Source organism: Stegastes partitus, unplaced genomic scaffold (assembly GCF_000690725.1).
Source record: "Stegastes partitus isolate 25-593 unplaced genomic scaffold, Stegastes_partitus-1.0.2 Scaffold765, whole genome shotgun sequence".
NCBI lineage: Eukaryota > Metazoa > Chordata > Actinopteri > Pomacentridae > Stegastes > Stegastes partitus.
Window position 1 is genome coordinate 106,562 of NW_007578496.1, and position 26,100 is coordinate 132,661.

Genomic DNA, 26,100 nt, shown 5'->3' on the forward strand with positions numbered 1-26,100 from the left:
AAAAAAAAAAACAAACTGTAATTGCAGGGATATTGTGCCAATATGAATTAAGTAGTCTTTCCTTGTGTTTACTGTACACAACACTCACTGCACTGTTCAATAAATGCTGAGCTGTTTGATGGTAAATTGCCAGAATGTCAGCAGATTACACAAAGACATCTTTGTAAAAAAAAAAAAAAAATCTGCTAAAATATGCGTCACATGCACAAGTCTAATTATGTTATTCATGAAGCTGATCTCCTCTCCTCGCAGATTATCTCTTGTCGAACAACCACGTCAACTCCATCATTGTCCACAAGTTCGACTTCTCGGATGAGGAGATCATGGCTTACTACATCTCCTTCCTCAAGACCCTGTCGCTCAAACTGAACAACCACACTGTGCACTTCTTCTACAATGAGGTGAGGCCACAGAGGGACAAGTGTGTGAGAGCGAGGATAAGCTTGGTGAAACATGCCAGATCTTTAATTCAGTGGCAGAACCTCTTAGTGTGTACTCTGTATGACAGACGAGAAGGAGGGAAGGAAGGTGTGAGTTATGGAACGAAATATAAAGTGAAAATAACGGTGTGCTGCTGCTATTGAGCAACCTTAATATATTGGCTAAAGAATCTAGAACGTCTTTTTGTCACTTGCATTTTTGTGCTGCTTCTGTTTTCCAATCTGCAGCACGCTTCCTGTGGCAAAACATCGGCTTCCTGTGCAGATCGGTTGATTTAGCAGACCTTGTCAACAACAAGCACACTAATACCAACGTTACTTTCATTAATTACAGTAATGCCAAAAAGGGCCAATGTGTTCACGACAGCGTTTTATTTTTTTTGGAAACATATTCAGAGGTGTTACTTTCCTTTATTTCAAAATATTCCTTAGTGTGTTTGTGGCAATGCACTGAAGAAACCTCCTCAATAATTTGTGATGTTACTCTTCGTTGTTTCAGCAGTATCTATAGTCTTGTCTTTGGCCTGTGTGTGCTGGGGAAAGTTATTGGTGTACTGTCGATGGTAGCTTTACCCCTGAAGCCAAAACCAGACCCATTGTGTAGATCTGACAGTATTTGTCTGTGTATTGAAGTGACCTATTACAATTTTTGTTTCTTTTAATTCCTGTCACTTTGTGTTATTCATCATTTGACACCAGAACCTGGATTTCTACAGTGCATTTAGTATCATGAGTAACTCCCTGACATTCGGTCAGTCCGATGTTAAATCACATTTGAAATGCAACAGAACTTCATCACTTCCTCACCTATAATTAACATATTTATAATTCATCCCTCACTTTATTTGTTATAATTTATTTACAGTCTTTTCTGTTGTAAGGCGTATTCCCCACTAGATGGCGCCATTGGACCGCTCACAAATTTTCTTTCCTCCGTTCCTGTCAGATCTACACAGGTGACCAGAGCACAAAGTCTTGGTTTGGGTTTGGTGTCAGGGTCGGATTTCTTCATTTGCTGTGACTTCTGGGTGACTGTTCAAAATGTGACTGTCCACTGTGATTGCCTGGAGGTCGCAGTGACTGAGGAATAATTGGGTGGAGGATCAGGCACTGGCACAGAGAGAGACGGCTGTAAGATCTCAAGTTGTTGGTTGGTCATGTGCAGATTTGCCAAGTGCCACCATGCTGACATAATAATACATACTGAAAATGTAAAGAAGTAAAAAGTCCTTGTAGTTCAGCTCGTCATCCAGTGGAATGAGTGCAAATTTTTGCTTTGTCATTGAATAAGTTAATAGCGAAACAAGCAACACTGCAGCTTCCCTAAGGAAATCGTGGACTATTTATTTACAGACAGTAGAGAAATCTGTCTTTAGTTTTCTGCCCTAAAGAGTTCACTAGGTTTAATTCTTTGACACCTCAAGATAACTTTTATATTTTGTTTTTCTGCAGAAAGAATCACCCAAATTAGTATTTCAACATTGATTCAGTGAGTCAGGAGTGGGAATAATAACTGTTACTCGTATTTAGCTGTTTCCTCTCATAATACCATGCTTCCTAGCATTTCTTCCTCCACCAGCTGCTTCATTTCTCTCTCTGTGTTCTCTGACGGCCTGAGCGCGTCGGTGCAATGCCCTGCCTTGCTCACCGGCGCCCCCTCTCTGTCTCCCACACACAGCACACTAATGACTTTGCCCTGTACACCGAGGCCATTAAGTTTTTCAACCACCCCGAAAGCATGGTCCGCATCGCAGTCCGTACCATCACACTCAACGTCTACAAAGGTGAGTGCCAGGAACACGCATGCGCTAACCAAGTGTACACATGCGCATACAAACACACACTCGCGGGATGCTGGGACTGCCTACCGCCTTTCTTTGTGCTCCTTCTTTCTTCTTGCTGCTGCTTCTGGTGCATGAGCATGACTAACAGGTAACGCTGTAACAAATACACAGAAATTTACTGTTTGGTGAAGTTTTAGCTTTGAATGTTTCCTTGTCTTCTGTAGGCGTTTTGTTTTTTTAAATTATTATTATTATGTTAAAAGAGTGGCTCCCCAGATTAGAAACCCAGTAAATATTTGCTTTTAACTTAACATTTATCCTTAATCTAACATTTCGCTGAAATCGCAGAATGACAGGAAGCACATAGGAATCTTTACAGTTCATTCAGATTCTTCATACATCAAGATCTGGATGTGAACGTCGAATGTGAACATTTTTTGTATGTTGAGATTTTGTTCCGTAATATCACGTAGTAGTTCAAGCGGTCACTTTTTGATTCTATATATTTGTTGTTGTCTCAGCAACATCTGTTGTTTTTCATTTAAGCATTTGTTCATGATATTTAAATATTCACAGTTGTATAGAGAGATAAATGGATGTAAATACTGCACATGCTGCTAATGCTTACCCTTCTAATTCATTTATCGTGATTCTCTTCCTGTTAAGCCACTATCATGCTTTCATGCTTGAAGGATTTATGATATAAACTATACATTTAGATGTAGAAATGACTAAAATGTTTTGTTCGAGGCTCTTAACATCCAACAACTTATTAATCAGCAGTAAACAAACTGTGTTGTTGTTTTGTTTGGTTGTTTTGTTTTGAACGCAAGTACCTAAAACAGCAGCTAACAGGGATGAAGTTCAGTTAATTTGGACTGTGTGTGTGTGTGTGTGTGTGTGCAATGCCCAAGGTAGTGTTACCACAAGGTTCGGCATCACTGATTCACTGATCTCACATGCTTACTAACTCTAAAGGAGCTAACTCTTCTGCAAATCCGCATTACCCAGCATGCAAAGTTGTTGTTAAAGTTCAATCAGTCGTACAACAGCAGTGCATTAGTGCTGCAGGTTTTTCAAAAGAAGTGATTCTACAGAGTGCCACAGCAGCGATGCTGAGAGTCCAGAACATCAAGACTTTTCTGGAAGCTGTGTTCTTTCTGTGCTGTGCTTGTTGCCGCTCCTTCCTGCCGTCTCTCTGGGCTCCTCTGGGATCGGAGCTGGCTGCTGTCACTCCAGGGGAACCGGGTGTTGCTTTTTGCGGGTTTGGCTTTTTCTGCACACATGTATCGTCACCATACATAATATAACAGTACCTTAACACTAAATCTCTGCAACTCACCAACTATGGCCTCCTGTCTGTATCCGTTTGTCTTGTCCTGCATGTAACACTTGTACCGTACAACTTGGCGTCGTTCATGTCATCCTGATTCTGTAGCTCAGCAGCAACAGTTGCATTTAGCACAACAGACTTTAACCGTAGCAGAACTTAAGTCATTTATAAAGTAACCTAGTGGTGTGAGGGATGTATCATTGCTAGCTTGGACATGGCCTGTTCAATAGTAAGGAATCTGTCAAAGCGGGAAGCATCAATTTAATGCAGTAACTCTGGCTGATGGTTTTTTTTTTTTTTTTCTGTTGTCTGAGAATTGTCATGTTACCATACAGAGCCTCTGTATCCTGCACAGTCTACTACCGTCCTGTGATGCAGAATAATAACTGCATTGTGCCAAAAAAAGACTACAATAATTTTTTACACATCATAGTATTAAACATGTCCCCATTTGATGCTTCCTCCTGATTCCTTGGGACATGCACTACAACAAATGACAGCCTAGAAAAGGATTTTATTCAGCACCAAGACTAATTAAATATAATCGAATTATGTTACAACCCCAAGTTGTTTTTTTAAAAGTAGGAAACAGTTGATAATTTTGAAGTTGAATATGTTTTATTAATATTGAAACTCCTTTTCTAGACATGCTGTTGTTTGCAGTTTATTTGTTAATATATCTGCGGGGTCCTTCCCAACCTCCACCCCTCCACAGCAGCCCCTTTACTCACATTAACCCTGTGTCTGTTTCCCCTTCTCCCTCCTCCTCAACAACCACTCCTCCTCCTCCTCCTCCTCGTCCTCCTCTTCCTCTCCTTGTCTCTCTCCTCCTCCTCCTCTTCCTCCTCCTCCTCCTCTCCCTCCTCCCTCTGCGCGCCCCATCTGCCTAACTCCAGTTTCATGTAAGTTGGTTCCATTCATTCAGTCTTTATCTTAGGGCTGGGTATCCTAGTAACATGTTTGCTGATGTACATTGATGCCACAACAGTGCAATTTTTAAAAACAAGCATAGCTGCCGTCAGTGGGAATTTCTTAATTTGATGTTAATGCTTAAAATGTGAAGTGATTTTAAAAGCTTAATCACATGTTCTTACCCAGCCCTGCTTGTTCCTAATGGTGTATTTGTTATAAATGTATGGGTATGAGTATCCTTGCAGTTCGTATTCTTGTAAATCATTCTGTATCACCCGACCTGCATACATGCAGAAAGACCTGCATGCCATTCCAATATTTTTGCTTTCTTGGGTTACTAATTCCACAGACTTAATTCCAGCTGAGCCCCTCATGATGGTTGTCATTTTGGTGATGGGTTTGACAGTTTTGGTCACTGTGGTTATTTATTCAGCATCTCCCTCCTTCATTGTGTTCTTCATTAATTTGATTTGGCTGCTCATGCGTTTCCTTGTCCCAGTTTGACCTGTGTGAATTAGAAAATTACAATCTGCTTTTATTTGCATGAGAAAGTGTTGCTACAACACGGCCGACATTTCAAGTATATCATTTGAAGTGCAGGACTTTGCTAAATCTTTTCTTAGGTGTTTACTGTAGTTGTCCATACGTTTTCCTGACATGCCATGTGTTTTATACTGCAGTCATGTCGTAGTCCAAGCAAATTAAAATGCACATATGTAAAAATGTTTCTCTTTTTTATGCCCTGTAGCTTCTTTGGTGATGTTCTTGCAATGTTTATTTGAAGACGTATGAATTATTCTCATTCACTGTTTACATTTTAGCCCAAAAAGGTAGAGACAACAACGTTCAGCCTCCTCTTCAGTCTGACATTAAGGCTTTTTGTGCTATTGATTTTTGCCCACTGTAAAAACGTTATGCACTGATTTAGCAATGTACTCTTATAGCACTGGCAGATGCAGAATAGACAGTTGGAAAACTAAAGATCAATGCCAGCAGTACTTGAGATAATTTCTTTTTTTATTCCATGCATTCTCCTGCTTTGCACCTACATCACCCAGAATGTAACTTGATCACAGCTCAGTGTGAGATCTGGGTTTTTTGTTGTTACATAAGTCGCACCTAGTGAGCTGCTTTCCTTAAGCAGAGATGAGGAACAGGCTTCAGAGGTCTGGTAAGCTCACCTCTATGTACCCCAAGATTTTTCTTATTATTTTTTTCATTCTAAAGATTGCAGTCTTCAGACAGCACTAACTCAAGTGACATCTGTTAAAGCAGTTCAGCAGCTTTCATGCAGCTCCCTTGAAGGCTCACATGCCATGGTGCTTCAGAACAGATGTAAATACACTTTGATGTGTAAAATCTTTGGACATTACATTTTTCCAGCACTACACAAAGAATATTTTTGTGAACTGAATTACTACAAATGCAAAGTTCGCCAGCACCTCTTTAGAAAGCATCAGTTTGACACCTAATAAGCTTGGATTAAACAGACAAAAAATAATTTAGAAAAGCTTTTTTAAACCCCTAATCACACTGTTGTTTAAAAATTGAACTAGCTTTCCTCTTCACCCCACTCCAGTAGTATTCCCTCTATGTTGCCTTAACAGTGGATCCAGTCGACCAGTTTGTGTCCTTAATATCAGTTCGATTGGTATTTTCTTAATTTCTCTCTAATTTAGTATTTTTTTTTCCTGCTTGTGTTTTGTTTTTCTAATCATATTTAACTGTCACATTCTGGCAACTCTGCAGGATCACAAAGTGTGCGTGCATATGAGAAAGTGTGTGTGTGTGGGTGTTTGTGGATTTGACGCCCGTGGGCAGCGCTGGTAACAACTCCTCTTCCTGACCCCCTGCTCTTTCCAGTGGACAACCAGCACATGCTGCACTACATTCGGGATAAGACAGCGGTGCCGTATTTCAGTAACTTGGTCTGGTTCATCGGCAGCCATGTCATCGAACTGGACAAGTGTGTGCAGACAGATGAAGAGTGAGTGTCGTCTACATTTCTGAGTGTCTTTCCCATTGTTGCCTCTAGGGGTCAGACCTGTCTCTGGTTTGAAACCTTTATCCTGGTACTCGTTTGATTAGCAGTACATTTTTATACGAGATGCATTGTACACACTCAATTATAATGTAGTTTTACTTGTATGTATTTTGTTTTCATGTCTAAATTTAAGACTGTAACTTTTCTTCTATGTAGATTCAGAGTTTTTACTACACAACAGCCTCTTAGACTAGTTTTAACACTACCTAAATAACATCCCAGTGCATGTCTCTCTGATTATCACTGTCGTGTTCCAGGCATAAGAACAGAGGAAAGCTAAGTGACCTGGTAGCGGAGCACCTCGACCATCTCCACTACCTGAACGATATCCTCATTATCAACTGTGAATTCCTTAATGACGTTTTAACCGACCACCTCCTCAACCGTCTCTTCCTGCCCCTCTATGTCTACTCTTTGGTTAGTCCTGAGACGGTATGTTACCCTCAAGTGCATTTCTACATGAGTTAGGCTCCGCTGCCGTTCACAGGTTCAAAGCGGAAACTACGGGTTGTGTAAAAGTTGGTTTCCTCCATTTATTTCACACATATATATACGCATATTTTCTTCTCTGTGCCAAACATGTCAGAGAATCTTTGTGTGTGTTCGTGTACAGTTTCGTCTTTTTATCTGTGCCATGGCTTGTTGTAAAGACATCACAAAGAGCTGTGTAGTCACTTCAAAGGTGTAATATTTAGATAGCAACAACCCAAACCCCACATATATTAAATTTCTAATGCCATTTCCAATTTACAGTAACATTTTTGCTTAACGACTTTTGCACAATCAGCCTAGCAAATCATGTTTGCTCAACTTACAGTACTGACAACTATGTCCCAGATTGTGTAAGTGTAGCTCTTTTTCTAGCCTCCTATGCGCCCGTTGTTTTAATTTAAAGCTAGTAAGCTTTCAAAATCAACTCACTTGAAACTTCCTCAACATGCTTCATAATGAAACACATATTGAGTTCCTTAATTTTAGAAATGTTGACGGCGGTAGTAACTGGAATAATCTGCGTTCACATGCTGAAGTGAGAGTCTGAGCGTAGAACTTCACCATTTATCATTACCAAGCAGTAGTGTTGCATTCATCAGCTATTTGGAAATTGAGCAGGGAATACAAACTATTATTCGGCATAAATGCTATAAATCTGACACTTGTATTAAAAGGGCTGCGAGGAGGTGGATAAAAGATTGTTTTACAAGTGAAATCATAATTACCATGAGTAATAAATGTGGATGTGGGTGAAGGTGACAACTAATGGTGTATGCAGACTGGAGTTAAAACCTTTAAACATGCAAAACCCGCTAAATGGTTATCAAACTTTTTAATCATTCCACCTCAACATTTTTGTTTTTGCTTATGCACTCTAGTTGTGCTTTTACTACTATTTTCTACATGTGTGACCTTAACTAGCATTTTGTTTTTTTGTTGTTTTTTTTTTTTTAGTCTGAAGAGCGAAAGATCAACCCTCAGGTGTCCCTCTATCTGCTGTCTCAAGTAAGCAACACACACCCTAGAGACCACCATCAGCCATCACCAGTTCATTTTAGTTGTGTGATTAAGCTTCCTGGTATTCTGCCTTTTTGTTATGCAGTTTAAATCATCATGAAACATATTATTATGCTCAAAGACCAACATATCTGCCAGCCACTTTTGTTCTGTTCATGTCAGTACTGTCCAGTTGTGAAACCCTCGAATCCTTAAGTTTGTAATTTGACTAATGTCATCCTGTTTTTTTAAACCAAAAATGACAAGCGAGGAGTAATTTTGAACTTCAGGGGCCTGGACTACGATGCAGGATCTGGGGTTAGCGAGGTAACTTCAGGTTAAATCCAGAGTACATCACCATGGTAACTTAGACTGAACGGCTAACCTGCGGTCATGTTCAAGGTTGAGATCACTGGGTATAAAAGCACCTCCCACTGAAAATGAGTTCTCTCAGGTAAAACTTCAGAAGGAGCAGAAAACGAGGCAGTCAACAAAATGACATCACCATTTATAGAAGACCCGCTACACATTGGAGCGCGAATTGTGAGGGATCACTGAGGAGTGTGAGGGTTTTTCTGGACCGGCAAAACCTCTTGGCGCACCCTGACGAGGATCTCTATGAGCTCCTGTCTTCCTTCATTCATTTTTTTCCCTGTTGGCTACAGGCAATGTCAAAGCTATTTCATGTTTTGTTTTCCATACCACTATCACCTCACAACAGTAAACTGATTTTGCCATTAAAGCTTGTATTTGTAGGATACGTTAATAAGCGTTTAAATTTAGTTTTTATGTTTGTTCTTAATTTGTTCCCAGGTCCTTTTTTACTGCCAGGGTTGCAGCTGAAAGTAAAAAAATGTCAGATATGCCACAAGTATATACATTAGGCAGCAAATTAATTAAAAGGAATCCTCAGATGTGCTTATTGTCTGATACGTGCCTTCATGATGGAACAGTGATCATATTTTATGATAAGCTAATGAACTTGTTCATTCACACATTCATCAGTTTTCTGCCAGCATTCCTTCCTGGCTTTGGCTGCAGCAACGGTGCTACTTTTTGCTCCTATAATGTTTTTATATTCTTCATATGTTGTAAAGATTATGTTCTGGTAAAGTAAGCCGCTCCGCAGGCAGACTTGTCCATAGTCGGGATTGGTCAGATGCCAATAACGCCACCCATTTATATGCACGCGCTCATTCTCAGATCAGAAAACCCTGGGTTGACTCACCGAGTTGATAACCACCGTTGTAGGATCGGTTATCCAGAGTGCCGTTGTTAGGGTTAGTCAAGCCGGATCTCTGAACGATATCCTGGGTATGTTGATCTCGCTTCGTAGTCCAGGCCCCAGGTCACAAATCTCACCCATTTATAGGAAACTGTCAGTCACAAGGTCGTCGCGTCATGGAGCACACTCTGCTTCATGGCCACTGTGCTGTGTTAAATGAGAATTGCACCTAACAACTGAGACAATAAACTCTTTAGGAAAGTGTTTATTGAGGGATCAAATCAAGCAAGAAGTAGGATCATTTTCTCAGACTTCTTTACAACCTGACATCTTTTTTGCAACCCTGAGGATTCGCCACCTGCTGGACATGATACAGAATGCAGGTTTCACTTTTTAGACACAGAGACTACATCCATGTTTTAAAATATACGGTTTATGTACAAAACATATTTTAGATTTAACTTTCAAAGACTTCACTTATTTTTGTCTTTTATGTATTTTTCCTCCAGGTGTTTCTGATCATCCACTATCAGCCACTGGTTAACGCCCTCGCCGATGTTATTCTCAACGGGGACTTGTCTGTCTTCACCCCGCAGACAGACATACACAGCGCGCACAAAAACACGGTACTACACAAGCCGACACACACACACACAATACATGCACCCGGATATGTAGCAAAGTCAAATATGTCAACTGAACGCACAATACGGATCGACACGCAGACGAGGCACATGTTAATAATTGATGTAACCTGCACTCACAGGAAGATGATTAAAACACACTAATGTAGGCACATCTATTCAAATTGTACACTGTGAGGGTAGGCGCTCACTAAAAAGTCAAGCACACACACACACAAACAGGCAGTACAGCACACAAACAAGAAATGCACACAAGCACACCCACGCAAGCAACCACATGGACACACACACACACAAACAGTGGAGTTCCAGAAGTGCGTGTAGGTGGTTATGAGATCGCGGGGTCATGGTTTTCTCCATGATTCACCCACATCAAGGCAGCAGTATGCAAATTACCTAACATAGTTTTTTTCTTTTTTTGCATTTTTTTTCAAACACTCTATTTCCTTATTTCCGACGCTTTGCCTCTTCTCCTCTCCAGGCCTTGGATTGAAACACTTTGTCCCGTTTTGGTTCCGCCTGCACCTTTGTGTAATTTCCCTCTTCTGTTTTTAATCTTCGCTCAGTCTCCCCCTCGTGTCCCCCTTATCTTCCACACCTGATTCCCCTCCCCTCTCATTTTCTGTTTCTCACATCCATCCTTTTTCTGGTTCAGTTTCTCTTCCCTCATAGCTCCTCCCCCCCATCCCCCCTCCCCGCTTTCTTAATTTTTTTTGACCATCTGTTTATAAAGCCAGGTGGGTGTGCTGAGGTAGTGAGCGTTTCTGAGAACCCTTGTGGTTATTCTGTGTGTGTGTGTGTGTGTGTTTGCGTGCGTGTGTGCGTGTGTGTACGCGCTCGATCTGTGGCTGTTGTAAGAAGCAGCCTACCTTTTCAGTGAATGTGACTTGAGGCGTGATGTCTTACAACACTTGGTCTACCACAAGAGGAGACAGCCAGACCCAAACTAGGACTGCCAGCAAGTCACTTGTTTAACTATCGTTGCACTTTGCGAGCTTTTGAAAATTAGAAGAGAAGTAAAGTGTATCTAGAAATGGAACATAGAACCTATTTGGGTTGTCCTAATTTGAGGATTTCCCATAAAGTAAAATTAGGTTTCACAAAAAGCAAATCCTGTGTATTTTGTGTGATGGCATCTGTTTTTCTCTTTTTGTCAATTTGTTCTCTGCTGTTTTGCCACAGAGACGCTCACAACAGATGGTCTGACGGCTTGCTTTTCTTAAAGGGACAACAGCATTTAACAGTGTTCATGAGTCATAAGGTTTTTTATTCTGGATAAAAATAACAGTAGATTTTTTACGAATTCAAATGGTGTCACTTACTTGTATTTAACCTGCAGTGACGTACGTCACATTGTGTTGTTGTTCGTTGCTCGAAAGCGCTCGTACCTTTTGATTCGTTGAGGAAGAGCTCATGACAAGATCCCAGAAGTGCCTAACAGATAGATGAGCGATGTAGATGTGCAGCGAGTATTTTTGACTTTTTTTTTTTTTAAAACATGCACATTGGATTTATATCCGCCACATCAGATTTTATTGTTTGATTTATTGCAGATGAAAAGCACATGTATGAGGCGCACGGGCTGTGTTTCTGCGCAGGTGGTCAGATGCCACTTCTTGTTTGTCTGTGATGTGGCAGGAAATTAGGTCACATGATGGAACACTGACAGAGGTGGCTCACCTAACCCAGATCTCTTTCCTGGAAGAAGAGTTTTTTTTTCTCTCTCTCTCTCTCTCGCTCGCTTTTGTAGATGTGTTAACTTGCAAGTGCACCAGTTAAATACATGATGTCAATATTTGCATGTGTACACCAGTGTGTGTGTATATATATATGTGTATATATGTATATATATATATGTATGTTGCAAATAGTGTCCTATTTTGAAAGCGTTTACGTGCAAAGGCGTGGTGTGTATGTGTGTGCATGGGCCTGTCACACATGCGCTCTGACCCCCATTAATTTCTCAGCATTGCCTGAGACTGTGAGCGGTTTACCAGAATATAGTCAGCTAACAGGTGCGACACACACACACACACACACACACACACACACACACTGATACTAGTTTGTGGTTTATGCCTGACGGCATGCACATTGTGTTTTCAGCAGCAGTTACAGTACAATCCTGCTCAGGCATACCAGCAGCACAGAGAGATGATACAGATACCAGTGTTTTGAAGGTACAGGAATAAAACAAGTTCTGTGGAAAGTAGAAGCTGTAGTTTTTAGCGTTATCGTTTTTCAGAGTAATATTTTAAAAATAGGGCTGACTTAATCGGAAACACATATTTGACAACCACTTCCCTTTAATATTTGGTTATTCAGAGCCTTATTAAGTAACGCTTAAATTGCTTCTTTTAAAAAATGGCCAATGCGACATCGTCTATTAGAGGCAGAAGCTGTGAAAAATAAAAAGAATAGTCAGGCTTTCAACTTTGCAACTGTACTTGTACTCATTATTTGTGATGTGCCGCTTTGTCAAGAAACCAAGCTAAATTTAAACCTTAACTTGTGTAATGTCATCAAAATTATTTTTCCTACATATCTCATTTAAAAAAAAAAAAAAAAAAAAAAAAAAACAACAAAAAAAAAAACTTTGCAACAAAGAAAACCCTAAAAAAAAAAAAAAAAAAATTCTGTTCTCCTTTTTGCAGCCATGTAGTCATTGATGACTCAGCGGGCGACCAACAGTGCTGTGACAGTAATTCAAGAGCTTTTCAGCTGATCTGCAGGCAGTGTTTACACAGAGCAGCCAGGAGACAAGCATATAAACAAAAGAAAAAACCTGTCAGATAGCTACAGTATGTGCAGTCACCATTTTTTGCAATTGGTAACACCTGTGGGTATTTAAAAAATATTAATTCTGTTTTTTTGTTTTTTTTTTTAAATTTTGTAGTATGACTAATAAAAGAAATTAGACATTTGTTTATTTCTGCATTACTAACCTTAGATTTAATTAGGTTTCAAGAAGGACCAGCATATCACAGATGAATAGTACAAAGACTGTCAAAAAGTTGGAAACCTGATAATTCTTTCAGTTTTTTACAGTTTGTGGTTCTAATAAATGTCTCACTCATTTCTCAGTACTCTCTATTTCTAGCAATTGGTTGTGCTGTTTCCATAGAAGGGCATGACTTCATAATGCCACTTCATGAGCCACAGTGACAGAAAATGTGACGGAAGTAAGTCCAGTAAGTGTTGTTGGTTCGGAGGGTTGATGCTTCTGTGAAAAGTGATGTAAAATAGAGAACTTCTTTTAGTGTTTTTTTTTGTTTGTTTGAAGACCAGCTTTGCTCTCAAAAGAACACAGAGAAAAGTCAAAGAAGAGCACATTGAGGAGAAAGGGAGAAATGAGGCAATAAAGCTGTATTTAAAGAAGTTTTAACTCTCAGCTGTGAATGATGAGGGACACAGCTGCTTCCAGTAAGCTGCTAAGATGCTGAGAAAGTGCAGCAGAGGCTGTCGTGAGTATAAATTTGAATACGGAGGCTGGGCCTATGGCTTCAGTCTCAGTGTGCATGTGTGCATCTATGTTCCCACTTGGTCACGTGCATGTGTGTTTGGTGGTTTGTGTTGCTGCAAGAAGTAAAGTAAAATAGGGCTATCTAGTTTCGGTGTGCGATAGTCAGGCCTTTGGCTCACAGTTTTTTGTAACAAAGTTGAACTTTTTTTTTTTTTTTTTTTTTAGAAATGAACCCACACAGAGACAACTTTGTTGGATTTCAATGGCCTCCTATTTTGTAGCACTGCTGTATTCAATGAAAAATTAAATGGCTTGTTTAGTTCCACCGACACTCCAAAAGTAAAATATTCAGTTTATTATAATGTAAGAAAACCCTGCATTTTTAAAAATAACTGAAAATTACTTAAAAGAAAAAACAGTCATGAAAACAGCTGCTCATTGACTAACTATTGATCAACCAGCAGATTAACTGAGTAATTATTGTAGCTCCAACTTATTTAGATTCTCAACAGGGTTTTCTCTCAAGTCTACGGAAAAATAAAAAAGTATCATATACACACGGATATAAATATACACGCACCAAGGGCCTCTATAGGAACTAAACATACTGTTTTAAATAGGTCATTAAAACAGAGGTTCAAGAGTTTATGGTGTTAGCAGTGCACTTTTTAGGTTAACCTGAACGCTGAGTAAAACTGGTGCAGATGAGGCCTCACCTCTCGAGGTCTCTGCCAAAGCAGCAAAAAGAAGCTTCTGCTCACTGGTTTGATAACGTGTGCTTGACCCACCCTCTGAAAAACCAAGAGCAATAGATTTAAAACATAATGTAAGATTACCATATGAGATGGCACTAAAAGCACTCGGTCAGACATGCTGAAAAATGAGATGTGGCCATTAAATAATTAGTCAGTCAAACTACAGCATACATGCCTAAAATACCTCATATGCATTGAGAAACAGGCAAGAATACACGACCCCTCAAAGTTGCAATCGTCTGGATTAAAAAAAAAAAAAAAAAAAGTAACAGCTTTAGCCTCATCATTTTGTAGCTACACCTTGTATTTCCTAAATTGCAGCCTTTGTGACCAACCAGTTTTTATCTTTTGGTTTGTTTTATTTTATGGTGTTTTGCTAACTGTAACTCCTTTGACGGCACACACTAAGGTCCTCATTAGTTTTAAGTCACATCCCTTTTTTCTTTAATTAAATTACTCTGACAAATCTTTTTTTTTTACATATTTCAAGATTAAGGTGTAAATAAGCGGTTTTATTTTTTGCAGCAGTAGCAGTTGTGTCATGATTACTCAGGTTTACTGTCAGTCGGCGTGGATGTCACTGCTCAGCATCTTATCGTTGACCAGCTGTTTCCTGCAGGGTCATGTATGTGTATGTGTAAGTCTGACAGCTACGTGTTGAAAAAATGTTTTTTCTATAGTTCCAGTACAACCTCACAGATAAGGTCTCAACTGTCGACGTGTGGTCGTGTCTCCATTGGTCATTTTCTCTTCTGCTCCAAAAAAGTGTATCGAGGAGGAAGTGGTTTGTGTTTAGGACTGTGATCAACATGATAGTGCAAGAAGCATTTACTGTAAGGCATTTTTGTTGTATGCATGTTTTGTGTGTGTGTCTGTGTGTGTGTCTGTGTGTGTGTCTGTGTCTGTGTCTGTGTGTGTGTGTGTGTGTGTGTGGTTTTCAGTTGTCGTTTTTGTGGCTGTGCATCTACCCGTAAGGGGTAATATTGCCTTCTGGAAACAGGACAGTCGATCTCTTCTAAGTATTCCGACCGTGACAATGTTTGCTTTGGAAAATTAACATCCTACTTAATGCACTCTTCCCATTTCCGTCTCTGCTGTTTTGAACCATTATCTGATGTACTTCCCAGTATTTGGCACATACTTCAAGTCACTGTGCCATGTTACCCCTATATTACCACTGTGGATGTTAAAGTCACACGAAGGCTGCTGTTTTGTTTTTTTGACCAAAAAGAATTGCTTAGAAATACACTGTAACTAAACATGTTGATGATTTTACGATAATCGTAAAGAATGCTGACATAATACAGAGCTGATAACATAATTGCTCTGTGATTCTCACTCCAGGCATGTCATACGAGGAGAAAAGTTTCAGGACTGGTGCCACAAAAGATACATTTCAAATCCAAACTACAAGTTTTCCTCTTCGAAGTAATCCCCCTGAAGTCCCACCACTTCCCCAGCCTTCTCTGCCGCACCGCCATGCACTCCTGGAAGGATTATTCCTTCTTCTTCCCATCTTGATGTCATCCACGTCTTCAAAACAGGTTCCCTTCTTGACCCCCTTGAGCTTGGGGAAGAGGAAAAAATCCCACAGAGCCAGGTGGGGTGAATAGGGAGGTTGCTCCAGCACGGCGATGTTCTTCTCAACCAGGAACTGTGGGATGCTCAGGGCGTTGTGAGCAGGCGTGTTGTCATGGTGAAGCAGCCACGACTTGTCCTGCAGCAACTCTCGCCTCTTCACTGAACTAAGCAAACTGTAGGATCTCTCTGTAGACGTGCTGGTTAATCATCTGAAGGGGAAAACTCGTAGGTTGTAGTTTGGGTTTGAAATATATCTTTTGTGACACCAGTCCTGGAACTTTTCTGACACGCCTCGTATATTCCCACTCCTCTCACATCCTCGCCTTTCTGTCCACTCTGTTCTTCGCTAACAGGTCAGCGCAGCAGGTGTCCGGCGGTTCATCAAGCCCCCAGAGTCTCTGGAGCGCTCCCTGGAGCTGTCTCGCCACCGTGGCCGCAAGAGAACACAGAAGAGGCCAAACTACAAGAACCTGGGCGAGGAGGAGGATGACGAAAGAGCAGGGGGAGGAGGTGGCAGTGGAGGAGGGTTAGAGGAAGGCTGGGACGATGACAGCGGCAGAGGAGGAGAGAGGGAAGGAGGCCGAGAGAGGGAGAAGGGAAAAGGTACAGAGGGAATAGGAGGAGGAGGAGGAGGTGGGAGTTCTAAGGGAAGCAGAGCGAGTGGGGAGACGGCGGAAGGTGAGTGCGTGTCTCTCTGGACACAGAAGTACAGGACTGTGATTGTGAGTGTTTCTGTACTCCCATCAATCAGACGTGGTTTCCCCCATGCACCCTGGTTTCCATGCAGCCACCACAGCAGCAGCCTTTGTCTGCAGACAGAAAAGAGAGAGAACTCATTTAAAAAAAAAAAAAAAAAAAAGCAGCTGAAAACATAATTCCAGCTCAATTTCTGTTAACATCAACATTTTTAACCGATGATGTGCTTTGCTTTGTTGCTTTGCATTTGAATAATTAAATGTTTATGTGACTGTCATTATAATGCTTTTGCAGATTATGCAACGCAGCCTTTTCTTCAGTTATAAGACAGTTTCACACATACATGATTCCTGTTAGAGGACAGTGGTAAAAACAGCAAATAATGAAATTGTGTTGAAGCCTAAAACCAAAAAAGGCAGAGGATAAACAAAGTCTGTTCATTAAAAAATTCTCTTTGGCTAGTTTTTGTATGAGGCCTCCCTCTTTCTGCTGCATCCCTTGTGTGGCACCTTTTGATTTCCCCATGGTTACCATAGCTACCACTGATCACATGTTCAATACAATCTCCATGGCAGCCAACTGTCCATTTCCACAGTGACACACCATCCATCCTGTGCTCCTCACCTCTCCGCCTGTCTCTTACTCCTGCTCTGTGTGTGCATCTGTGTGTTTGTTAGTGTCTCTATTAAACTGTGACCATTTCACTCATCTGAAATGATTCCTCCTTCACCATGACAGCGTTGACTCTGTTTACAGGAGTCTTTGCAGATCTTTAATGCCTCTCAGGACCCCAATGCACAGAAATGTTTTTTGACAGCGTGGATTTAAACACAAGTAGTGTTGTGGGCAGCAGAGGAAAACAGAGTTTCAAAATGAGATGTGTACCCTTTGGGGTGGAAAAGTGACACCTACACTATTTAACAGGTTGAAGAGAGAAACTTTTAAAACCATAAATGGTAAACAAGTTGCCATTCTGTGCATAACTGGGTGTTTTTTTCTTTACATCTTAATGTTCTATCAGTAAATTTTTTTTGCTGCCTCAGTACATTTCATCACTGTTGAAGCTGTGAAGGGTGAGAAGGAAACATTCCAGCCTGTACATTCATAGTCACTGGTGACAGCAGCCCATTTTCTTAATATCAGTGATGTGTTTTGAAGGCGTGTGATGTGAATATGAATCATATGTGCAGTTTATCGGGGAGGGGGGTGTCCACATTTATGGACCGTTATATGTAAGTAAAAACAATGCATCTGTGTGTGTTTGCGCAGAGATCGAGATGGTGGTGATGGAGAAGTGTAAAGTGTCAGAGCTCACGGAGCAGAACATCACCGATGAGGAAAAGACCGCCGCAGCCACCCGCACACACACTCAGAGGAGCAGGTACATGCTGAAGCCTAAGACTGGTCCACAAGTGGAAAGAATGAATACAAGACAGCAGTGTATGTGGACTGATGTGTTTTCTGTCTTCCTGCAGGCCGTTCTTAGACATGGTGTACAGTGCCCTGGACTGCACCAATGATGACTACCACGCACTGTTTGTCCTCTGCCTGCTTTATGCAGTGTCACACAGCAAAGGTTGGCCTTTCTGCCCATTTACTTGCTCAGTGTTCACTACAAACAGTAAATGTCTCCGGCTTACCCGGACGTTGCTTTGCAAACTTTAGACCTTGACTTTTTTTATTGAGGTTTCCTTGATTTTTTTTCCCCCATATGTATCCTGTTTGTGCATCAGGACTGCACAGCGGAACTATGCACCAGCACTATTATGTCGGTTAACCTACCTGATGATGTGCTTTCTTCCTGTCCAGCAGATATGCAATTTTGTTAGTGTTTTTGGCTCTTCTGGATCTTGTTTTAAAGGTTTTTCTTTTGATAGCTTTTTGCTTGTTTGTATGCATCAGTGAACTTTATTCTTTCATCGTCAGTCAATTTCAGTGTTTTCACAAACTTTGAAAAGTACAAATTTATCAGCTCTGATGTTGTCCTCAGCTGACAATTCCTAATAATGTCTTGATCTGCTCAACAGGTCACTGAGAGGGGCCTTATTTTGCAAAATCCACTTTTTAATAATTTTTCAACGTAATGCTATGTTGCCCTTTCTTTTCACTTCTTCATAGATTAGGTACTACATGTCTGCATGAGCTGTTTAGGTTTGCAGAGTAGACACAGGTAGAGGTAATGACAAAGTAGCAGTGCATTGACATTTGAATGTCAGACATTTTGACGTGTAAATGTAATGCTTGACACCTTGTAAAGGAAGTTAGGAAAGTCATAAAATTGTAGGTGTCTCGCCATCACTGCCATGTTTTAAACAATAGATTCTGATTTTTTTTTTTTTTTTTTTTTGCAAGTAGATGTCTGTAGAACAAGGTGATGATAAAGCTAATTAGTAAAAGTCAATGCTCAGAATCCTTAATCAAGCTGACACTCAAGTTAAGCATCAGAACCGAAGACAAGACAGTTCACTTAATGACCCAAGATCAACTCTAAACAATCCTGCAAGATCACAGTCTTGATGTTTATAGTGGCGAATAAGCATTCAGTTCTAGTTTTTTAACGGGTCTGCTTGTTTGTAGGCATAAACCGTGATCTTCTGGAGCGTTTGCAGTTGCCAGTTCCAGACCAGGAGAGGAGCTCGTACAGCCTGGTGCTGGTTGAAAGACTAATCAGAATTATGAACCAGGCAGCGCAGCCGGGTATGCAAACACACAGATGTGTATTTCCTGTCACTGGGGTCAATAAATGTCACTGGTGGTCATATGTGATGTTGTTAATAATGAGTTCAGTTTCTGTGCTTGGCTGTGTGATTAATACACAACTTACCATTAGATGTTTCATTCCTGCATATTTCAAAGGGGAACATACATGACTTACTCATATTTTCTGTTACATGTATAGACGGTAAAGTGCGTCTCGCCACCCTTGAGTTGAGCTGCCTTCTATTAAAGCAGTCTGTGCTGTCTGGAAACGACTGTATAATCAAAGATGTCCATCTGGCCTGCCTGGAGGTACAGCACACACAAACTTGTTCATGCTATGCTTTTACACATAACCATTTTGTTAACAAATCACATGCACGTGGACTTAATTATCTCACAAACACACACAATGAATTTCAGAGAGCAAAGCTTCAGAACAGACAGGTGAAAAGTTTGATGTCGGGCAGATCGTAAGAGTGATACACACCGTTTGTAGATGGATTTAAGAGTTCTACAGAATATCTTCAGGGTTTCCCAGTAAGGCTCATGTGCGGTTATGACAGTATATTTTTCTCTTTAAAATGCTGACTGATGTATTTGTTCATCTCCTCAGCACTCTTCCCAAACCTTCACATTTGCTCTTTTCATTGTTCACTCCGTCAGACTCCTCTTCCTCTTTGCCTCTTGTGTCATTTGCTTTTCTTAAAATTAATTTTCCAGGAAACCTTTCTATCTCCATTATTGTCACTTCAGGCTGATTCTCCTAACACTTTGTTTCTTTACATTCACATGAGGTTTCAGGAAGTCATTGTCCTACAGCTCATGTGCTTTTTCTGGATTCATTTTTTGACAACATTTTTCTCTTTGAAAGTGAATCAAAACCTTGTCTCTGTCATTTCAAAGTCATTTTATGCCTCCTGTTGGCATCAGTTTGCCATCAGTGGGGTTTTCTGCTTGAAGAATTTCCCACCTGTGGCATAGTTTATTATAAGTGATGAGACCCTTTCAGTTTGAGCGATGCTCGTTTAGTGGAAATGGCAATGGTGAAGACATTGTAATCATTGTTCTTAGTTGAATTATTTATGTTTTCTTTTGTCACACATAGAGCTTTCGATTGCTGGACCTCTGTTATGGTCCATCTAATACAGTATACAATAGAAGAGAGTACATTCCTGTGTAATATCATCTAAATTTAATTATCGGATTGTGAGTCTTCACAAAGATGGAAAAAGGATAGAGACAGATCGGAGCCCACCTGAACATCTGTCAAAACGAAGCGGCAGCAGTAATTAGGAGGTAGAAAATGAGTCATAGTGAATTAATTGGTTGTCCAATAAATAACAGCATGGACTGTGCACACTATTGAGCGCCAAAAAACAGATGGGCAAGTGCTTCAGATGTGGCACAGGGGTAAACAATAAAAATCTGATTTTGTGTGTCAATACTGGGAGCACATTCTTTGGTCAAATGAGGTCAAAGCAAATTTATCCTGCTCAGATGGGATCCAGCATGTTTTGGCACAAACCTGATCGAGACTACAACAGTTAATACAAAATCCCAACAGCGAAGCACAAATGTGGGCGTGCAGAAGTTGCGGAGGAAGAGAAATATTCCAGCATGATAACGTTCTACGGTGCACTGCCAAAATCACACAGCAGTTTCCAAAGAACCATAAATGACGCCTACAATATTGCCGGGTATGTTGCCTGACTTGAATTAATTAGAATACCTTTGGGGGAATAAGAAGAGAGTGAAGGAGCAACACCACCCTTCCAGTGAAGAACAGCTGGAAAAACTAGTCTCTGAGGAGTGGCAGAACATTTTTCCAAAAATGTGGTATCCTTTGTACTAAGTTTAATTAACCTAAACTGCTAGTTTCTAACTTTGCATAGGAGCAAATATCCTGCTGTCCTACTTGGAAGTAATGCATTTACTAAACGGTGATGCAGTTTTGAACCATTTTGTTTGTAACCGATATTAAACAAGGCTCACTTCTGGTATATACGTTACGCAAGAAACAATCTAATTTCTGTTAGTTGTTTTTTTCCGACCCTGATTCTCTTCCTGTCCTGCGGTGGGGATGTACACACGTGGACGAAATTGTTGGTACCCCTCAGTTAATGAAAGAAAAACTCACAATTAAGCAATGAAAATCAGACATTGCTTTTGAACCGTGATTTAACAGAATTATTATAAAAAATAAACTCATGAAACAGGCCTGGACAAAAATGATGAACAATGTCTGATTTTCATTGCTTAATTTTCATAGAATTTTTATTTATTATTACTTTTGTCAGATTCAAGTTATTTCTGTGACCGCTGTGAGTTTTTCTTTCATTAACTGGGGGGCACCAACAATTGTCCACATGTGTAGATGACTATGTCGTTGATTACTGGTAACTAATGCCTTGCTGTAAAACAGGACAGCTTTTCTCGGTTTAGTTTATTCACTGTTAATCACACACTACTTCACATTGTTCAGAGGTAACCATAAATAATCATTATCTAGAACTCCTTTTGTTCTGAAGCCAGTGCAGGAAGAACATTATCTGCAAATCGCTACCATTTGCCTAACTCACCAACAGGATAAATCCAGGAAGCACCTTTTGTCGTTGAAAAAGGAAGCATTACCAAACACACACCACTGGAGTGACAGCAGGAGCTTTAATACAATATATAATGAAAATTCACTGGTAAATGCTCACGCAAGTGCTGTTGCCACACGCCTGCCTTTCTGAGGAATACCAGTCAACTCGCGTTCACAGTACAATACAGCAGGTATGAGTAAAGCTGTGATGTTAGGTGAGCTGTTCGGTGTTGTACATTGCAGTGCAGAGAGCATCGTTTCTGAAAATTTGCATCGCACACCTGGCATATAGTTACACTATATTCCAGTACACCATGTTCCTGTACGAGGAAATGTGGTAATATTTAAAGAAGAGGATGCCACTTTATAGGAAGTACACTTGTTTCCTTTCTGAGAATTAGATGAGAAGATTGATATCACTGTCTGTTAGCAACCTGGAGCTTCCTGGAGCCACCACTTAGTGCCTTGCAGTTGCTCAGAACCAAGAAATAGTCCACTTGACAAAAAATAAAAAAAAATTAGTAACACAAAGAATATTTACAGAGTTAAGCTTTTGCTTTGAGAAGTACAAGTCAAAAGTAAGAAACTTTATTATTTTACTATCATAGTATATAATGACTACTTGTCAAACAGAAACAGTTGGGACGTTATCTTTAGTTTGTGGTATGCAGAATATTTTTACCATTTTATGTTTTACTTTTTATATTTACTTGTATTGGCAGTGTATTGCATCCATGTTGACTATTTATTTGTATGGTCGTGTCACCCGAATGATGCCTCAGACTGTTGTTTGCGTTTGCAGGGTGCCAGAGAAGAAAGTCTGCATTTGCTGCGAAGATTCTACAAAGTAAGTATATACAGTGACACACCCTGATGCACATTCTAACATATTAATGCACTTTTCTACACATTAAACGCACATAAGCACCACTAACCTTCAAAAACAGGTGCCTTTCTCTTCATCTCTCACCTGCCCACAGATATACAGAATATGCAAACACAAGAAGTGTCAGGACGGAAAGGTTAAAGGGCAACTGACAGCTGAAAACGCTTAAAGAGAGACACTGACATTGTCTAAAAAACGATGTTGGCGAAAAAAATCTGCATTCCTCCTCTGCCAACTGCTTTAGCACAAAGGGATTTCAGCTCTCAGAGATTGGAAGCTTTAACTTTTGCGTTTCTGGCTGCCAAAACAGATTGGCGGCTAGCCAGTGGGATGGCCATACAGTAATATTGCATGGCAAAACAAAAAAAGAAAGAACAGGAACAACGCAGGTAAACAAGTGTTGTAGCATTACATCCAGCTTTTGTTTAGTGTCATAACAAGAACTGAATCGAAACCTACTAGGTAAGCCTGTTTTGTCATTAAATTCCTGTAAGCGAAAATAAAACCTCCTGGAGATAAGGCTTTACTGTAGTGTGTGTGATTGCATCCACTGACTATAACTGAGGCCATTTCTCTGAAGTTGTAATAGATGAAACTGGAAATTTTTCCATATGCTGTATAGTATCATATTTACAAATGATGGCGAAATGCTTTCAGTGCATTTTCTGTTTCACTTTGATGGTTTCTGGATATCAGTTTTGGAATCAGTCATAGGGGTTAGCTTTGGCTAATTCCTTTATGGCTCATGGGCATGAATGGATATGGTTCTCTTACCTCCTCTGGCAAAAATATCCTCTGTTTAAAAACTGAATTACAAGTGGAATATTTTGGCTTAGACGTCATCAGGAAAGTTAGATGAACGCGTTAAACTGAGTGTAAACAACCACTGTCCTCTATACTTAATTGCTCAACTGTGCATTTCCAAACAACTTTTTTTTTCCCTCTTTGCCATTTCCTGTTTTGGTTCATAATATCATTCTGTTGATGGAAGGTCATTTAAGAATCCCTCTCCAGCTAATGTTGTGTAAAGGTGATAGAACACACAGCAGATAAGTTGACATCCACACATTGCTTTCAGTTTCGTGTTCAGTACAAGGGGGCTTGCAGTAGTTTCATTTTTCCAGAGAAGGAACATTCAGTTGTTATGAAAGTCTCTGGTTTATGAAAAACTGTGGTCACACTGGGAAGCTACCACAGCATATGGCCACAGACAGAACGAGCGAGCACAGCATTGTCCCCACGGAGAGTGATACTCATCTGAAGGTGTCGTGATGGGGTGTATACATGCATATGCTGTTGTTTTACACAGATGCATGAGTCAGCTAAGAATGAATTAGCATGAAATACGACTAGCACAGCAACCACTTTAAATGCAAATAAATCTACTGATTATTTTCTTAATTAACTTAGCAAATGTTTGAATGTCTAAACAGTACAAAAAATGCTAAAATAAATCTTCCCCAAAATCCAATAAAGTGTCTTTTGTTTATTCCACAGCCAAAAGCCTGAAGACGTTCAGTTTTATTTAAAGAAAAATGGCAAATCCTCTCATTTGAAAGGCTGGAACCACAGAATGTTTGGCACTGAATAAACGAATCAGTAAAACGAAGTGGGAATCTGGACAAGTAATAATCTTTTCAGGATACGATGGTAGCTTGTTAAGGCTCGTCAGGGTTTCAGTTGAAATGGGAAGCTTTGTTGCACAATTTTTTGTTTTAATTGTCCATGCTTCCTCTCTTTGTCTCTACTGTTGGTATTTCAACTGAAGCAAAGCAGTGAATCACACTGCTCCCCCCCCTCTCTACACACTCTGTCTTGCTTTCAAGTGACTTCCAATTTCATTGTCACCGCAGGGGGAGGAGATCTTTCTGGACATGTTTGAAGATGAATACAGGAGCATGACGGTTGGTTAGCCTTCATTTGACATGACATTGGTTTTTTTGAAGAGACAGACTGCGATTGTGCGTATGGATGTGGAAGTGGTTCATGTTCGGGGGCTCTCCATACTCATCCACATGTGTATGTTGCAGAGTAAACCGCTGAATGTGGAATATCTAATGATGGATGCCTCCATACTGCTGCCCCCCACTGGCACCCCTCTGACTGGCATCGACTTTGTCAAGAGACTTCCCTGTGGAGATGTGGAGAAGACACGCAGGGTGCGTCCACACAAGCTCAGTCCAGCATGACACTTAAGTCTGATAAGATTCCAAGGAAATCCGATCTTGTTGTTGAAATATCACTTTGCCTTCAAGACTGGTGAAATCAACCCAGGGGGGATTTTTTTCTAATAATAGATCACTTAGTTCATTTTATAACTCAGAGCAGGTGTACCTCACAGCACACATGTTGGTTTTCTGCCAAAAACATCAAGCTTGCTACAAATGTGTCCTCTCATACACTCAAACTGAGCTGGCATTCCACATAGCAGCCTGACCGGTTATTAGATTCAAAATAAATCAGCTCATGTATTTGAGTTTCCCTTTAAGGCAGGGCTCTCCAATCCTGGTCCTCAAGGGCCACAGTCCTGCATGTTTTAGATGTTTCCCTCTTCCAGCACACCTGATTCTAATGATCAGCTCATCATCAAGCTCTGCAGAAGCCTGATAATGATCCTGATCATTTGAATCAGGTGTGTTGGAAGAGGGAAACATGCAGGACTGTGGCTCTCGAGGACCAGGATTGGAGAGCCCTGCCTTAAGGCTGTGCTGCACCTGAAATCGACCCATCAGAATAAGCTTGACTTTAACAATAGGTGGCACTTTCAATATCTATGTAATTACACTCTAACAATCATAGTGGGTGTACCTTATATTGCATACTTTTGGTTTTGTTCTCTGCCAACAATGACAGGCTTGCTGTAAACAAAAGATGGTACTGAAAGATACACTGTATCAGCCGGATACTGAATAACTGATGTCAAAGCCAAGTTGGAGCACAGCTATGGGATTGTTCTTTTCTCATGTTCATTGTAACTGCCAGTTTGAAGCAGAACATTTGTTTTAACAGATTATTTCTCTGCGTGTGTCTGTGTGTGTTTGTGTGGGACCTCTCTTCTCTCCACTCAGGCGATTCGAGTGTTCTTCATGCTGCGGTCTTTATCACTTCAGCTTCAGGGAGAACCCGAGACTCAACTCCCGCTCACCAGACCTGAAGACCTTATCAAGACAGACGACGTGTTGGACCTCAGTAAGACACACAGAAAACACAGAGGCATACCGGACACTGTGAACAAAACTTTACTCCATGCTAGAGCTGATGTGCATATTGATTTTTCATGCTTTGACTTTTGGGACACAGATTTAAATGTCAGGGTGGGAAAACACAACATTAAAGACAAAATTAGGTCTAATTATTGCAGCTGAAGTTTAACCCAGGAAAGTAACTGAAAGAAAATGACACACTTGCCTCCCTAAGACCGGGAGAAAGCAATAACTTTATAATTTTGATCTGTCTACAATTCCAGTATAGATAGCTGACAAACAAGAAACATTCTCTTATCTGCTCTCTTTCTCACTCTTTGTGTGAAAAAAACTAGTAGATGTAGGGCACAAGTACATGA

General features: G+C 40.4%; 1 protein-coding gene across 10 annotated transcripts in view; it reads left to right on the forward strand.

Annotated features, from left to right (window-relative positions):
* The window catches only part of clec16a (C-type lectin domain containing 16A), a 46,197-nt gene that overhangs the window by 3,767 nt on the left and 16,330 nt on the right, over positions 1-26,100 (forward strand). For 4 of the 10 annotated variants that reach the window (XM_008291847.1, XM_008291851.1, XM_008291852.1 and 1 more), the window contains exons 4-19: positions 253-401; positions 2,119-2,224; positions 4,454-4,459; positions 6,333-6,456; positions 6,771-6,945; positions 7,960-8,010; positions 9,736-9,852; positions 16,023-16,347; positions 17,635-17,746; positions 17,841-17,941; positions 18,943-19,062; positions 19,265-19,374; positions 22,455-22,499; positions 24,392-24,442; positions 24,569-24,697; positions 25,607-25,727. In XM_008291847.1, coding sequence (XP_008290069.1) covers positions 253-401; positions 2,119-2,224; positions 4,454-4,459; positions 6,333-6,456; positions 6,771-6,945; positions 7,960-8,010; positions 9,736-9,852; positions 16,023-16,347; positions 17,635-17,746; positions 17,841-17,941; positions 18,943-19,062; positions 19,265-19,374; positions 22,455-22,499; positions 24,392-24,442; positions 24,569-24,697; positions 25,607-25,727 — 1,842 coding nt within the window. The other 6 variants (XM_008291850.1, XM_008291855.1, XM_008291849.1 and 3 more) reach the window with 5 other exon arrangements.